Below are 16222 nucleotides of genomic sequence, written 5' to 3' on the forward strand. Positions count from 1 at the left end.
TTTATAAGATTTAGATTTATGTGAAGTGATAGTAAAGTACACAAAAGACCAATTCCTGTTGATTTTTAAGACTTATAAACTGACAAAAATGAACAGAACCAAGAGGACCTTATACAAGCACTACACCACCAAAATAAACCATGAAAGCTATAACTAGTTAGTACAAAGATCTTTGTTGACTCCATAGGATAAATGCATGATGATACATTGTTAAGAAATTTTTTTTTATTGGAGTAAGAGAGTGGAAGAGAAAATATATTTTGTTCATTAAAAAGTAGAAAGGTTGGGTGGGGGGGTTGCTCTTGATATAAAATGGTGTATTTTAAGATGAGAATACATTATTGCTAGTGTTACTTCTGATAAGTTTTGAGAATTCTGAAAATGTGGTAATCTGTAAATATTTGTAAAGTAGGGTGGCTAGGTGGCACAGTGGATAAAGCATCGGCCCTGGAGTCAGCAGTACCTGAGTTCAAATCTGGTCTCAGACACTTTAATAATTACCTAGCTGTGTGGCCTTGGGCAAGCCACTTAACCCCATTTGCCTTGCAAACCCCCCCCCCAAAAATATATATATATATATATATATATATATATATATTTGTAAAGTAAAATCAAAACATCAATAAAACCTAAAATAATTATATGTTAGAATTCCTCAATTCTTTTGTAAAAGATATAAAAGATATTAGGTTCTACAATAATATTAGTGCTATGTTTAGCTTCATGAGCTAAATAGGATTTTGTAACTTAATCTGGCAGCTTAACTTGGAGAAAGTCCAAATTTCAAGAAGCTGATTTTCTGATCAACTTTCAGGATACAGTATTTTTTTTTTTTTTTTTGCAAAGCAATGGGGTTAAGACCACACAGCTAGGTAAGTATTAAGTGTCTAAGGCTGGATTTGAACCCAGGTACTCCTGACTCCAGGGCCGGTGCTCTACCCACTGCACCAACTAGCTGCCCCCCAGGATAGAGTATTTTTAAAATTAGTTAAAGGGTAGCCATGTGAAATAGAGAAGAAAAGGAAAGAAAAGCTTTCTTCATTTTTCCCAGTAGCAAGGTTCACCTTTATTAAAATTTAATTCAGTGACAACTTCAGTCTTACACTGCTCTAGCTTCTGTAATCTTTTTTCCATTTCAAATTGTTTTGCTTTCCTCTATTCAAAATACCGTTTCCTCAAGACTTCCTGATAAAATTAATTTATACAAAGGTATAATGTGTGATAGCTACTTGACTTTAGGAGAGAATATTTAATAATAGGACCAACTTTTGGTTAATCCTAGTAAATCTGATAGAATTTTTCACATGTAACACAATGAAGTAAAAAGTCAAGACTCAAGAAATTTGGGTACAAAGACTATCAAATAATGTTAGAATGGAGCATAGAGGCAGTCTACTCCAGCCCACGCATTCACAAATATCCTATATATAAGGTGTCTCACAAATTGTCATTCATCCTGAGGATCTATTCAGAGACCTTCCAATCTGAACCATTAATGGCAACTTTGGCTTTAGTCATGTAACCACTTCCAAAGCTTTTTTTTTTTTTTTTAGGTTTTTGCAAGGCAAATGGGGTTAAGTGGCTTGCCCAAGGCCACACAGCTAGGTAATTATTGTCTGAGGCCAGATTTGAACCCAGCTACTCCTGGCTCCAGGGCCGGTGCTTTATCCACTACGTCACCCAGCCGCCCCCCCAAAGTATTTTTATATTATTGTCTAGCAAACGTCTTTTTCTGTAAGAATAGGATGAGAAACTTTCCAGAGCACTATGCTAAAATTGAGTTAGCTGTTACCACTTTGATCTACCAGTTTAAGGACAGAAGAGCTGTCAGTTTTAAATGGAGGTTAAATCGGTATAACTATTTATTAAGCCTTGTTGGCCCTCTGTAATGACTAGATGTTTATTCCTTTTATAATGCTTTCTAGAATTCTGCTAGGAATCAAAAGTCAAGTGCACTGGCTTGTAGTTTGAAGATGAGTTGGAATACAGGTATTTTGAATGCAGACCTAATGTTTCTTCCATTATATTTTACTAACTGACCTTATTTAAGGGATTGATACAAGGGGGGAAACTACCTAGTACATTTTTACAACCCCCTCCTCCAATGTTTTCATTTCTGAACCTGTAGGTTTGCTTGACAATCTTAGTGCTTTCATTACTCATCTTCTGCTTATTGTTTACCTTTCCAGTAGTACCAGTATGTATCTTGGTGACACTGAAGTTAGAAAGAATGGGGGCTTTGGAGATACAGTAACTAGAGTAAGTGACAAGGATGGAGTTGGCAATTCCTCTGTACTGGTAGTTAGTTACTAAGTAAGAACCTGCCTGAAATTTTATTTGTTTAGTTGAACATTGAATATAACTGTTTAGATTAAACTAAGAAGAAAATGTCTAATGCAGGCTTGAAAACAGATATGAATAGGGGCAGCTAGGTAGCACAGTGGATAGAGCATTAACCCTGGAGTCAAGAGGACCTGAGTTTAAATACCACCCCAGAATTGAGGATTTCCAGCATATAATTAATATTTACTAGCTGTGTAGCTTTGGCCAAGTCACTAAACCCCATTGCCTTGCAAAAACCAAAAAGAAAGAAAGAAAATTGATGTGAGTGAATGAATGTATTAAAAAAACCTTATGTGTCAGGCACTGCCAAGCACTGGGGATACAAATATATTAAAACAACTAATATTGTAATAGGAGCGGATAACAAACATAAGGATATGGTGGCCAAGGGAGACAGAAGATAAGTTTGATTATTAATTCTGCTTCTTTTTTTGTTTGTTTTCTTTTGCAAAGCAATGGGGTTTGCCCAAGGTCACACAGCTAGGTAATTTTTAAGTGTCTGAGGTCAGATTTTAACTCAGGTCCTCCTGACTCTAGGGCAAGTGCTCTGTCTACTGTGCTAATTCTGCTTCTTAATAGCAGGGAAAACCTTAGGCAAGTCACTTTCTTTCCTGTAAAAGATGAAAAAGTTGGATTTAGTGGTTCATATAGGGTGGCCCAGGGACTACAAGGGGGGGAAAAACTTGAATCAACTGATGCTGAATGAAGTGAGTAGAACCAGGAAAACATTGTATACTTTAGCAGCAACATTATGGATGGAGCAGTATAGTAATCAGGCAATTCTAAAGGACTTGTGATAGAAAATGCCATCCACATCTTAAGAAAAAAAACAATGGAGTCTGAATGTAGACCAAAACATACTATTTTCACTTTTTTTTCTTTTTTCTCATGGTTTTTTCCCCTTTAGTTCTGATTCTTTCACAGCATGACTATTATGGACTATTATGATTATTGTACATGTATAAAACTGTATTAGATTATTCCGTGTCATGGAAAGGGAAAAAACCCCATAAGAAAAAGAAAAAACGCATTAAACAAGTTTTCAGTATTCATCTTTTTGTAAACTTTTGAGTTCTACATTTTTCTACCTTACTCCCTTCCCATACCCCTCCCTATGACGATTGTGTTGTGAAAGAAGAATTAGAATCAGGGTTGGGAGGGTGGGGGGACCATGAAAAAGAAAGAAAAAAGTATAAAAGAAGTTTTAAAAAAGTAAATATAGATTCTGCATTCAGAACCCATGTTTTTTTTTTCCTCTAGTTGTGGATGATATTTCCTTACCAAGTCTCTCAAGATTGTCCTTGATCACTGGACTGTTGAGAGGAGCTGTATCCATCATAGTTGATCATCTTACAGTATTACTGTAAATGTGTATGTTCTCCTGATTCTACTTATTTCACTCAACATCAGTTTATTACAAATCTTTCCAGGTTTCTCTGAACCTAATCATGATTTCTTACAGAACAGTAATACTCTACATTAATATACCATAATTTATTCATCCATTCCCCAGTTGATGGGCATCCCCTCTTTTTCCAATTCTTTGCCACTACAAAAAGAGTGTGATCCATTTTTTGTAACCAAAAAATAGCAGGTCAGTAAATCTGATCTAACCCATCAGTTCAATCTATCAGTATATGCTAGGGTCCCCATTCTAGTCCCCCACCTCAAAAAAGAGAAAAGGAGGAGCATTTTCTCATATTTTCTATGGGATCATGCTTGGATTTTATTATTACATATCATTTAATTTCTTCTTTCTTGTTCTTTCAATTTCTATCTTCATTGTGTATATTATTTTTCCTGGTTCTGATTCTTAAATTTGTATTTGTTTACATAAGTCCTCCCATTATTCTCATTCATGGTTTCTTATGGCACAGTACTATCATTATATTACTAATTTAGTTATCATTCAATTAATGGACATTTGTATTGTTTCTAACCTTTTGTTACTATGAAAGTTTATGCCTGCACTAAAAGGTCTCTAAACTGGATTTTCCATTTCTATTTTCTTTTCTCTTCATCTAGTTCTAGTATATCACTGTCAGTTTAATTTTCTTGATAACTCTTGTATTCATCTCTTCCCTGCTCAAAAACCTTCAACCTAGATGTCTATCTAATAGGATAAAAATTTAATCTTAGTCTAATCTTGGCTTAATCTAGCCTAGTTTTCACAGTCTACTCTATCTTAAGTATAATTGTCTATTAATTGCCTTCATCAAATTCCTCTGCTCTAGACACGATTCATTGTTCCTGCTGAACATGCCTCCTTTAACCATTTTAAAAAGCCCTCACTTTACCCTTCCATTTTGAAGCGTTATCCTATTTTCCTCTCCCCTTTCACTGCTAGTGCTCAAGAAAAAGTTATCTTTGCTTCCACTTTCTTACCACTTTAAATTCAATTCCTTATTGGCAGATTTCCAACCCCCAGTCTATTGATTGTTAGCATTCTCTCTCTCTCTCTCTCTCTTTTTTTTTTTTTTTTTTTTGAGGATTTTGCAAGGCAAATGGGGTTAAGTGGCTTGGCCAAGGCCACACGGCTAGGTAATTATTAAGTGTCTGAGACCGGATTTGAACCCAGGTACTCCTGACTCCAAGGCCGGTGCTTTATCCACTATGCCACCTAGCCGCCCCTATACGCCACCTAGCCACCCCTGCATTCTCTTAACTACTAATTCCCATAGCCCTTTCTCAGACTTCAATCTGGTATCTTGGTGAGCTACTATATTAGAAATCTTGTTAAAAATTGACAATGATGGCAGCTAGGTGGCGCAGTGGATAAAGCACCGGCTCTGGAGTCAGGAGTACCTGGGTTCAAATCCGGTCTCAGACACTTAATAATTACCTATCCGTGTGGCCTTGGGCAAGCAAGCCACTTAACCCCATTGCCTTGCAAAAACCTAAAAAAAAAAAATAATAATAATAATTAAAATTGGCAATGAAATGAAGTTACATTGTTGTAAACTTGTATCTATACTCCCTATGATTTCTGCTTGTTTTTTTTAAGTACTCAATCTCTTTCATAACCTATTTGTTATTTTACTGGATATATTGTGAGAATCACTAGACCTTCTGAGCTCTTTTTCACCAATTTTTAATATTAGCTCTGTTGATAGAGGTTCATATTATGTGGGGGGAAAAACACGTTTTCAAGTTTTATTTGTTACTTAGTTGTTTTAGGTTCATTTATATGGTAGTGAAACGGAGATAAACTACAACTTTAATGGATCCTTTGTGAAATTTGTATTTTGACCCAAATTTGACATAAAATATTCAGCACTGAGATGAAAGGAAAAAAATGTTTTTTCAGCATCAAAAGAGCGCTTTCACCCTCTTGGGACTTGTTTCATTTTCCATGATTTTTCAAAGTTCACTGATAAATTTTGTAGTTACATGTGTAAGATTTGATAGACTAAGATGATAGCTCTGAATTTAACATCAATTCAGTTGATTAAACCCATATTTATTATGGGCCCACTGTTTGCAACACATTGCTAGGCAGTAGGGGTTACAAGGATTTTAAAATAATAATAATGCATGTTTATAAATATAATATTTTATTTTCCTAATTACATGTAAAAACAATTTTAACATTTTTTTTTAGATTGAGTTCCAAATTCTTTCCCTCCCCAATCTCCCACTGAGAAAGCAAGTAGTTTGACCTAGGTTATACATGTATAGTTATATGAAACACATTTCCATGTGTTATGCTGTGAAAGAAAACACAGGCAACCTCATCCGCCCCCATAAGGAAAGAAAAGGAAAAGAATTTTTACTCTGTATTCAGGTTCCACCAGTTCTTTCTCTTGTGAAGAAATCTACCTTCCACATTATTCCTTCAGAAATGACTTAGATTTTTTTTTTATGTTGGGAATGCTTATGCTATTCACATTAGGTCATTACTTGATATTGCTGTTACTGAGTACAATGTTCTCCTGGTTCTGCTCTTTTCACTTTGCACCAATTTATGAGAGTCTTTCCAGGATTTTCTGAGACCTTCTCACTCCTCCTTTCTTAAAGCATAAAGTGTTCCATCACAGTCATATACAACAGTCAGCCATTTGCCAATTGATGGATATCCTCTCAATTTCCAATTCTTGCCTACCCTTAAAAGAGCTGCTATAAAGATTTTTGTACATATTTTTGTTGTTGTTGTTGTTTTTTATCTCTCTGAGATAATTGCATAGTCATTGGGTAGGCAGTTTTCTAGCCCTTTGGGCATAGTTCCAAATTGCTCTCCAGAATAGTTGAATCAGTATACAACTTCAGCAGCAGTGCATTAGAAATTTTCCCATATCATTTCCAGCATTTATCTTTTTCCTTTTCTGTCATATTAACCAATCTGATAGGTGTAGGGTATCTCAGAGTTGTTTTAATTTGCATTTCTCTAAACACTAGTGCAATTATTGTTAGTTTTGATAACTTTGACTGAAAACTGCCTTTTCAAATCCTTTGAGCATTTATCAATTGAAGAATGGCTCTTATTTCTATAAAATTGACTCTTTTTTTTAATATTTGAGAAATGAGGTCATAATCAGAGAAACTTCCCACAAAATTTTTTCACAGTAATGATTGTTATATATTTACCTCCATTCAATCTCCCCCCATTTATCCTTTCTCTTTTTAGGTTTTTGCAAGGCAAATGGGGTTAAGTGGGCTGCCTAAGACCACACAGCTAGGTAATTATTAAGTGTCTGAGACGGATTTGAACCCAGATACTCCTGACTCCAGGGCCCGTGCTTTATCCACTGCACCGCCTAGCCACCCCTAACCCTGTCCATTCTCAAAAGTGTTTTAGTTCCATCAATCTGTCCTCCCTACTTTCAGCCTCTCACTCTTCCTCAGCCCTCCCTTCCCTTTCTCTTAACTCCTTCACCTCCTACTGTGCATTGTGTGTTAAGAGATTTCTATACCCAACTGAATGTGAATGCTATTTTCTCTTTGAGCCAGTTCTGATGAGAGTATAAGGTTTGCTTGGTCATCTTTTCCTCCTCTCCTGTAAAATCTCTTTCAGTCTTCTTTTATGTCAGATAATTCATCCTTTTCTATCGTTCCTTTCCCCATCTTCCAGTGCATTCTTCTTTCTCACACATTAATTTTATTTTTTTAGATAATCATCCCATTACGTTCTAACTTGTACCCATACCCTCTTTCTGTGTATACTATTTTTAACTGCCCTAATAATGAAAGCATTTTTGGTATCATTTGTCCAGGTAGGATTGTAAATAGTTTACCCTTATTGAATCCCTTATGATTTCTCTTTCCAGTTTACCTATTTATGTTTGTTTTGAGTCTTGTATTTGAAAGTCACATTTTCTATTCAGCTTTGGTCTTTTCATCAGGAATGCTTTAAAGTTCTCTTTTTCATTGACTATCCCATTTTTTCCCCTCCTGAAGGATTATACTCATTTTACTGTTTAGGTGATTCTTGGTCATATTCCTAGATCTTTTGCCCTCTGAAATATCATTCCAAGTTCTTTACATAATAAATTCCTTCAAGGAATTTATGTTTTCTAGGAGAAGAGTAGAAACAGTATACATAATTTGCTGTGTCATTTACAGTAGGTTGCGATTGAGTAAAGGAGAGGGCTCAGCAAAGTGAAAATTTTAGGAAGGAGAGTACTTTTAGCTATAGTGATCAGATTAACAGAATACAAAGAATTTGTTTAAACTTTTTTTTAAGTTTTTGCTAAGCAATGGGGTTAAGTGACTTGCCCAAGGCCACACAGCTAGGTTAATTATTAAGTGTCTGAGGTCAGATTTGAACTCGGGTACTCCTGACCCCAGGGCTGGTGCTCCATCCACTGTGCCACCCAATCGCCCTGTTTTAAACTTGAAAGAAAAATTATGCACTCCTTCTTCAGTTCTGCCATTAAGAATAATGGGGGGGGAAGAATAATGGGGGGACCTGAGTTCAAATCTGGCCTCAGACATGTTATAATTATCTAGCTATGTGGCCTTGGGCAAAACCACTTAACCCCATCGCTTTTCAAAAACCTAAAGAAAAAAAAAGAATAATAAGGGGAAAAGGGCTGGGCTAAATAATGCATTGAAATAGAGACCTCATGACAAGTTTGGAAGTAATTATAAGATGTAAATGAAGGGAAATAAGTAACATAAGACTGGAACAGGATATTGTAAATTGTGAAGTGTCTTAAATGTATAGCTAAAGAGGGCATATTTTATACTAGAACCACTGAAGATTTTTAAAGCAGAAGTGACATAGTTGAACCTGTGCCTTAAGGTGATCATTTTGACAGGTGTGTGAAGGACAGATTAGAAATGAGCCAACTAGGTAATGCTCTATTTCCTTTCTTCTATTGGAGTCTTCCTCCCTCCCTCACCCCCTTCTCTTTCTCTTCCTTCCTTTTATTTCTCTATTTCTTTCCTTTCCTTCTGTCCACATGGGGTATCACACCCTTACCTGGGGGTGCTCTGCTCAAAGGAAATTTTGATCACTGAAACTTGGCAAGATATGTTGTGATTGACCAGTCCCAAATCACTCTGACTCTTACTGATTGATCAATTGTAGGTCTCAGGCCAAATTACACTTGATCTTGTTTGGGTCCTGATTGGGTCAGAGAGAATGCAAATAGAAATTTTTTTCAATTTTGGCCAGAAACCCTGAGGGTCTTCCCCTCCCAAATTGATTTTTTTTGACTAGGTGAAAGAGACCTTTCTTCATTTTTTTTTGAACCTAGCCTAATCAATGAATGGGTGTTGCCTCAGTCAAACTGAGACCTATTAAAGTCTTTACCTTAAAAAGACCAAGGTCTACCACTGTATCCAGGGCCTTTCCTGGTCTTTCTGATCCTTATCTTGCCACTGGACCCAAATGGCTCTGGAGAAGAAAGTGAGACTAGTAATTTTGCATAGCCCTTCCATCCTTAATTCCAATTCACTTGCATTATTATCTGTCTACAGAATTGGTAGAATAATTCAGTGGGTTGTCCATATATTTGAATATCACAATATGGGCAATATGTGCAATTTTTTCCCACTTGTTTTTAGTGTGAGTGATTCTATCTCTTTTAAAATTGTTTTTAGATTAGTTTACTGTAAAGTTAAAAGTTAAATTTTAAAATTATTAGAAGAGCATAAATTTAAAACTTTATAATTAGTAAAAAGTCATGAAATTTTTTTTGCAGATTTTAACTAAGTTTTAATCAACATATATTCTTGTCAGATTCTTAACTTCACATCACTTCATATATCTCCTCATATTTGTATTCATATTTTAAATTTCTTACATTTTAATAATATTCCATCAAATTGATATCAATATTCAGTGAGAGAAAGGTCCGGAGGTAGTCATGTGGCTTGGCAAAGGCCAGAAGATGATAAATGGAGTGTCATGGGAGGAGTACAGAGAATGCTAGTTTGACTGGTTTGCAGAGCATTGGAAGGGGAATAGATAATAAGTGAGATTTAGGGTCAGTCAGGAAAGGTAGATTTTAGGTCAGTCAGGTTGTAAAGCCTTCAAAATTTTATCCTAGATTCAATTGGGAGCTTCTGAAGTTGATTGAACAGAGGAGTGACAAGGTCATATACATACATATCTTTGTGTGTGTGTGTGTGTATGTGTATGTGTGTGTGTGTATTTATGTATATGTGCACCTACACTTAAGAAAAATACTTTGACAGCAGGACATAGGAGAAACTGGAATGGTGAGAGACTTGTCAGGTGGACAAGTCAGGAGGCTGATGCTGTATTGAAGTTGAGAGGTGAGGAAAGTCTGAATTAAGTTGGTTTTAGGCATAGAGAGAAAGGATTGGATGACCAATATGATGTATGACAGTTCTGCCACTCTCCAGTCATTACATATTTTTTCTATATAAAACTGCTATGTATATTTTTAATACAGTAAGTCTTTCTTAAAAATAATTTCTTTAGACTGTAGTTCTAGTAATAGGATCACTAAGACATATCTTTTTTATTGCTGTGAATTTTAAAGAACAGTCATTTGTAGTTTTGTGGGACTTAGTGGAAATTTTATAATAAGAATTTGAAGAATTGCATTGATAATTTTTAGTAACAGTGAATATTTTCTTAACTTTAAGGTAATATGCACTCTATATAAGTAAAACTAGTTTTAGTCTTATTTCTTCATGTCCAATTCTATAAACGTTTACTAAACTTAATATGTGTGATACATCCTGCTAAACTCTAGGAATACAAAGAGGAAAGATGGAAGTGTGTTTGTCTGGGGTAGGGATAGACTTTGTGCACAAAAAATATGATAAGGACACATACTCAAAAAATAGAGTGTGATTAGGGAAAAGAAGAGACTCAACAAAACAGTAGAGGAAAATTTGAAGTTGTAGAGATCATTTTCAATTTGGAAAATCAAGGAATGGTTCATGGAAGCTAGTATTTCAACTGAGCCTTAAAGGAAGAAGATTTAAGACTTACATTAAAGCAGAAGAGACTAGAAGTACAGAATTAGATTTGGGAAAAACTAGTCATCTATTTTGAAATATACAATGAACTGAAAGCAAAGCGTGATTGAAAGGCTGAAAAAGTAGATAAGGTAGATTATAGATATAATTATTCTGATAAAGGTTCTATTATTTCAGTATGAACTTTTAATCTGCATTGGAAAAAAGTATGTAGTGTGGACTTTTCTTGGTTTGAAGGATTTTACTTACAAGGATTTTACTTTACTTTTTATAACATGCATATGCTTGAAACTAGTATAAATTAAATTTTTGTAAATCAGATATTTTAATACAGCAGAGTGTGAATAGAAATAAAAATAACAGTAATAAAAACAAACTGAAACTGACACTCATTCTAATGCCCAAGAAACTTGAACCTGAGTAAGTCTTAAGAAATAGATCTTTCTTTGCAGACCTGGAGGACTGTGGCTATGGAATACTGCATGTATTGCCTGACTCTATTTATATGTAGATTGATTTTACTGAACTGTTTATTTTTAAAATAATTCTTTGTTAGAAGGGTTTATTATGAATCTGATGTGAAAACAAGTTATTTCAACAATTTTAAAAACTAACAATTGATGATACTGAAATAGGATTGCTTGGGTGTTTTTTGGACAACATAATCACATTTTAATTTATTGTTCTTATAAATTTGAATTTTCTTTTTTCTTTCCCTTCTTCCCTTGAGAGAGGCATGCTAAGAGTTTGATGCTTTATAGTTTTGGGTGGAAGAGGAAAAATCCGATGACCAATATATACAAAGAAGATTGAATAATTTTATTTTTAAATACAGGGTATATTTACTAGTGGCATATGGGAGGAAAAATCAGATGAAATTTCCTTTGCTGACTTCAAGTTTTCTATCACTCATCATTTTCTTGTACAAGAATCCAGTGATAAAGAAGGAAAAGAAGAGGTATTAGAAGGTAGGTAAATTTTACTTTATATTTTTTAACTCTTCCCATTTTAAAGTTGGTTCTTAATTATGAAAAAAATAATTTATTTCATTATAAACTTTTTTTTTTTTTTTTTAGTTTTTGCAAGACATTAGGGTTAAGTGATTTGCCCAAGACCACACAGCTAGGTAATTATTTAGTGTCTGAGGCCAGATTTGGACTCCGGTACTCTTGACTCCAGGGCCAGTGCTCTATCCACTGCGTCACCTAGCCGCCCCCTTATAAACTTTTAAAGAATTTTTAATGAAAGTGTTTCTTAGAAGTTTTTAGTAGCTGTGCCATATCTGAAATCTATGTTCTTTATATCAAAACTGTTATCATTAATTTTTAAATGAAATATTTTCTATTGAACATAATTCTCTCAAATTCCAAAGAACTTTAAATTTGTTAAATTTACTTCTAATTTGAATAAGCACTTTATTAAACATATAACAATATCATAACCACAATGTCTTCTTGAGGAAAACAACTCAGAAAAGAGGCAAAAAATTCAAGTGATCTTGAATTCAAACAAAGTTGGGATTTTAGTGTTGAAGTGAATTAATGTAGTGACCTCCTTCCATCTTTCTCTTACTTCCTTCCCCTTTCCCCCATATTGTAATTAATTTCTTATTTCATCACCATCATAAACATTTGCTAAATGCTGAGGTTGCAGTATAGGAAAAATTAGATAGATGATGAGTGACTTCTCAAATTTATGACCTAAGATGGCTATCAGTGCATTTATATGTATGCATGTACACATGTATGTACATATGTATATATGTGGAGGTGTGTATGAACATATCTGCATTTATGCAAATGTATTCATATAGTATGTATGTTTAATATGCATCAAAATGGGACCCACAAAATTTTGTTAAAAGGCAAGATTGAATACAATTAATTTGAGAGCTATAGGCAAAAAGGATTGTAGGTAATTGGAAATAAGAATGTTAGTCTTCTTTGTCTAGATTGTTAAGGAAGTAAAGCTTTACCTGCTTTCTTATGATCAATGCAGAAATACTTTATGGAAGGAGGTATAATTTTCAGAGCTCTTTTTAATGAAAAAAAAAGGCATTGCAGGGAAGTGTGGCATAAGCTGTATCTAAGAAAGTACAAGAAGATTATTTGATAGCAGACATGTTTATGAGACCATCAGGGAAGAAAGGAAAGAAAGCATCAAAGGTGAAGGCAGGGAATAGTTTATGGTATGTTTTTGTAAAATGTTATTTACATAGACATGCTTTACAGTCCCTGGAAGTATCCAGGTCTCCTTGAAGCAGTTAATGCTGGAAGTTGCATGCAAGTCAATAACTCCTAGATATATGTAAAAATATTGTGGACCTGTATCTTCTAAATTCCTTTATCAGAACAGCCTGAGAACCAAATCTTTCCTGTTCAGAGGAGTTGCTGCTCATTTGCAGAATGCCAAATTTTAACTGTCCAACAGCAGATGTATAAAATAGATGAAATAGTCATAAAAGGAGATAGATTTTTATCATTTGCTTTTTGCACTAAGGAAAAGACTTCTGAAGACTACTAATATACGTTAGTCTTTTTTTTAAGCAACAATTATATGGTACTAATGACCAATAGTATCATATTTTTTTAGCATGAAAGGCAAAACTGAATCATTTAACAAAAGGGGATACAAGGAGAGAATTGGAAAGATAGACAGTTGGTTATTAATATTTAAATGGCCAGAGTAAAAAAAAAGAATCTGGCAAAACTTCATGGTATTAGTGAATCTTGAAGTAAAATTTTTAATGTGCAAAAAATCAGTGTTTAACAGAGAAGTATCCTAGGAGAAATGATAATGAGCCCAAGTTTAGGCACAGAGGCAGTAGATTAGAGCAGCAGTTCTCAAGGGTAGTCCATGGACTCCTGTGGACCCAGAGACCCTTTCTGGGGGTCTTTGAGGTCAAAACTATTTTTATAATAATACTAAGGCATTATTTGTCTTTTTAAAATTCTCTTCCCTTTTCCAATTATATGTTTATATGAGCAATTTTTCTTCATCCAAAATAACATTGCAGCAGATTGAATTCAGAAGCATATATGAGAATCTAATGGTCTTCTATTAAACTAGACTTTAAACAGATTAAACAATGCTATATTTAAAATTACTTTTCAAAAGATAGTTAATTTCATTTTTCATATAGTTACAAACTGTTTTCATAGTTTTATTTTTCAATGTTATTTGTGTTCACACATAATGGGTTTATTATTGCTATTTTAAATGACTGCCTAAATATTTTTATAAGTGATCCTTTTTAATTTTTAATGTGATTTTATACACACACACACACACACACACACACACAGGTAAACCAAGTTGTTTTAGGGTCCTTAAGTAATTAATTGTGTAAGGAGTCCTGAGATCAAAAAGTTGGAGAACCAATGGTCTATAAAACATAGGATTAGGGAAAATGTTCCTCTCTTTTTGTATAATCTAGTTTTGTTTATCAATTCAGCAGTTAAGTTCCTATCACGTGACAGACCCTAGGTATTAAAAAAAATCAAAATATTTAAATATGACATAATTTTAAACATGTAAAATTGGATAAATATAATGCATTTTCTCTAAATGTTTAATAAGTTTCTACCTTGCAATGAAAAGATACTGACTTTTAAAAAAATTACATATTCTCACAGATGCTATTCCACAATCTATGCAAGATTTGCTGTGTATGAACAATGACTTTCCTCCTAGAGCTCATTGCCTGGTAAGATGGTATGTGTAAAGTTTATTCAATTTTTGATATTTTGAGGTATACAATTCAATCAGTACATTTATTATGATTATATTTCAGAGATAACAAAATATTTGGTACTTTATCTTTGATATTGTATGTGAAAGAAGTTTTTTAACACTGGAAATACTGCATTTATTTAATGATTACTATGTGCTAGGAACTGTACAAACTATGAGAATACAAGAAGAGGCAAAAAACATCCTCCATTCTCTCTAGGAGTTTATATTCTAATGGGGAGATACTGTATGCCAAAAACTACAAAAATACAAAGCCTATATGGTTTAAATAGAAGGTAATCTCAGAGGGGAGAGTAGTAGGAGCCTGAATCTTTTTTTTAATGATATTTTATTTTTCCAATTACATATTTTGAAAGCATTTCTCCATTCATCCATTTATATATTTATGTTTCACAGTTTTCCTCTGCACTCTCTTCCCACCTCCCTCTCCTCATTGGCAAAAAGTCTAGTGAACATTGTACATAGACATTTGCATTTAACATATTTACGCATTAATCATTTTGTGTATGAGGAATTGGGACTATGAGAAAAAGAAAGAAAACTATGAAATGGGTAGGAAAAACATAAGAGAAATTTTAAAAAATGAACATAATGTTCATCACATTCTGTAGTTTCTGTTTTTGTTTTTTTCATCTGGATGTGGATAGTGTTGTCTGTAACAGATCTTCCAGGGTTATCCTAACTCTCTGAACTGCATCCATCATAGTTGATCAAGTCACAATATTGTTGTTAAAGGGTAGTGTTCTTTTGGTTCTGTTCCCTTTGCTTAGCACCAATTCATGTAATTCTTTCTGTGCTTCTCTAAAGTCTAACCTTCATTGTTTCTTATAGAACAAAAGTAAGCCACAACATTCATAGACCATATCTTGTTTGGGCATTCCCTCAATTTCCAATTCTTTGCCACTACAAAAAGAATTGCTATAAATATTTTGGAACATGTGGGACTTCTCCTGTTTTTTATGATTTCTTTTGAACATAGGCCTAGTATTGATATTGCTGGGTCAAAAGATATGATCAATTTTATTACTCTTTGGGCATAGTTCCATATTGCTCTCCAGAATGGTTGGATTAGTTCACAACTCCATCAACATTACATTAATCTCCCAATTGTCCTACATCCTCTCCAACATTGATTTTTTTCTTTCTTTTTATCTTAGCCAATCTGATAGTTGTGAGGTAGTACCTCATAGTTGTTTTAAGTTGCATTTCTCTAATCAATAAGGCTTTGGAGCATTTTTTTATGTGATTATATATAGTTTTAATTTCTTTGTTTGAATATTGTCTGTTCATATCCTTTGACCATTTTCAATTGGGGAATGACTTGTAACCTTGTAAGTTTAATTCAGTTCTCTGTATATTTTAGAAATGAGATCTTTATCAAAACCCCAGCTGTGAAAATTACTTCCCAGTTTTCTGTTTTCCTTCTAATCTTGGATGCATTGGTTTTATTAGTACAAAACCTTTTTAAATTTAATATAATCAAAACCATCCATTTTGTGATTTATAATGTAGTCTATTTCTTGTTTGGTCATAAATTTCTCCTCTTTCAATAGATCTGACAGAGTATTTCCTTTTTTTTGGACAGAGTATTTCTTGATCTATTAATTGCTCTATGATATTTCCCTTTATGTCTAAATCCTGTACTCATTTTGAAACCTTATTTTGATATAAGATGTGAGATGTGAAATTATGTCTAGTTTGTGCCATACTATTTTTCCAGTTTTACCAG

The 16222-nt window shown here is 33.9% G+C and overlaps 1 protein-coding gene across 2 annotated transcripts in view; it reads left to right on the top strand.

Annotated features, from left to right (window-relative positions):
* Nucleotides 1–16222, top strand: part of RAB3GAP1 (RAB3 GTPase activating protein catalytic subunit 1) — a 94723-nt gene that overhangs the window by 14549 nt on the left and 63952 nt on the right. Inside the window, exons 4-5 of one of the 2 annotated variants that reach the window (XM_074215053.1) lie at nt 11576–11708; nt 14376–14454. In XM_074215053.1, the coding sequence (XP_074071154.1) occupies nt 11576–11708; nt 14376–14454 (212 nt within the window). Of the gene's footprint in view, nt 1–11575; nt 11709–14375; nt 14455–16222 lie in introns of those variants that run through there. The other variant, XM_074215054.1, reaches the window with a different exon arrangement.

Source organism: Macrotis lagotis, chromosome 1, assembly GCF_037893015.1.
Source record: "Macrotis lagotis isolate mMagLag1 chromosome 1, bilby.v1.9.chrom.fasta, whole genome shotgun sequence".
NCBI classification, from domain to species: Eukaryota; Metazoa; Chordata; class Mammalia; order Peramelemorphia; family Peramelidae; genus Macrotis; species Macrotis lagotis.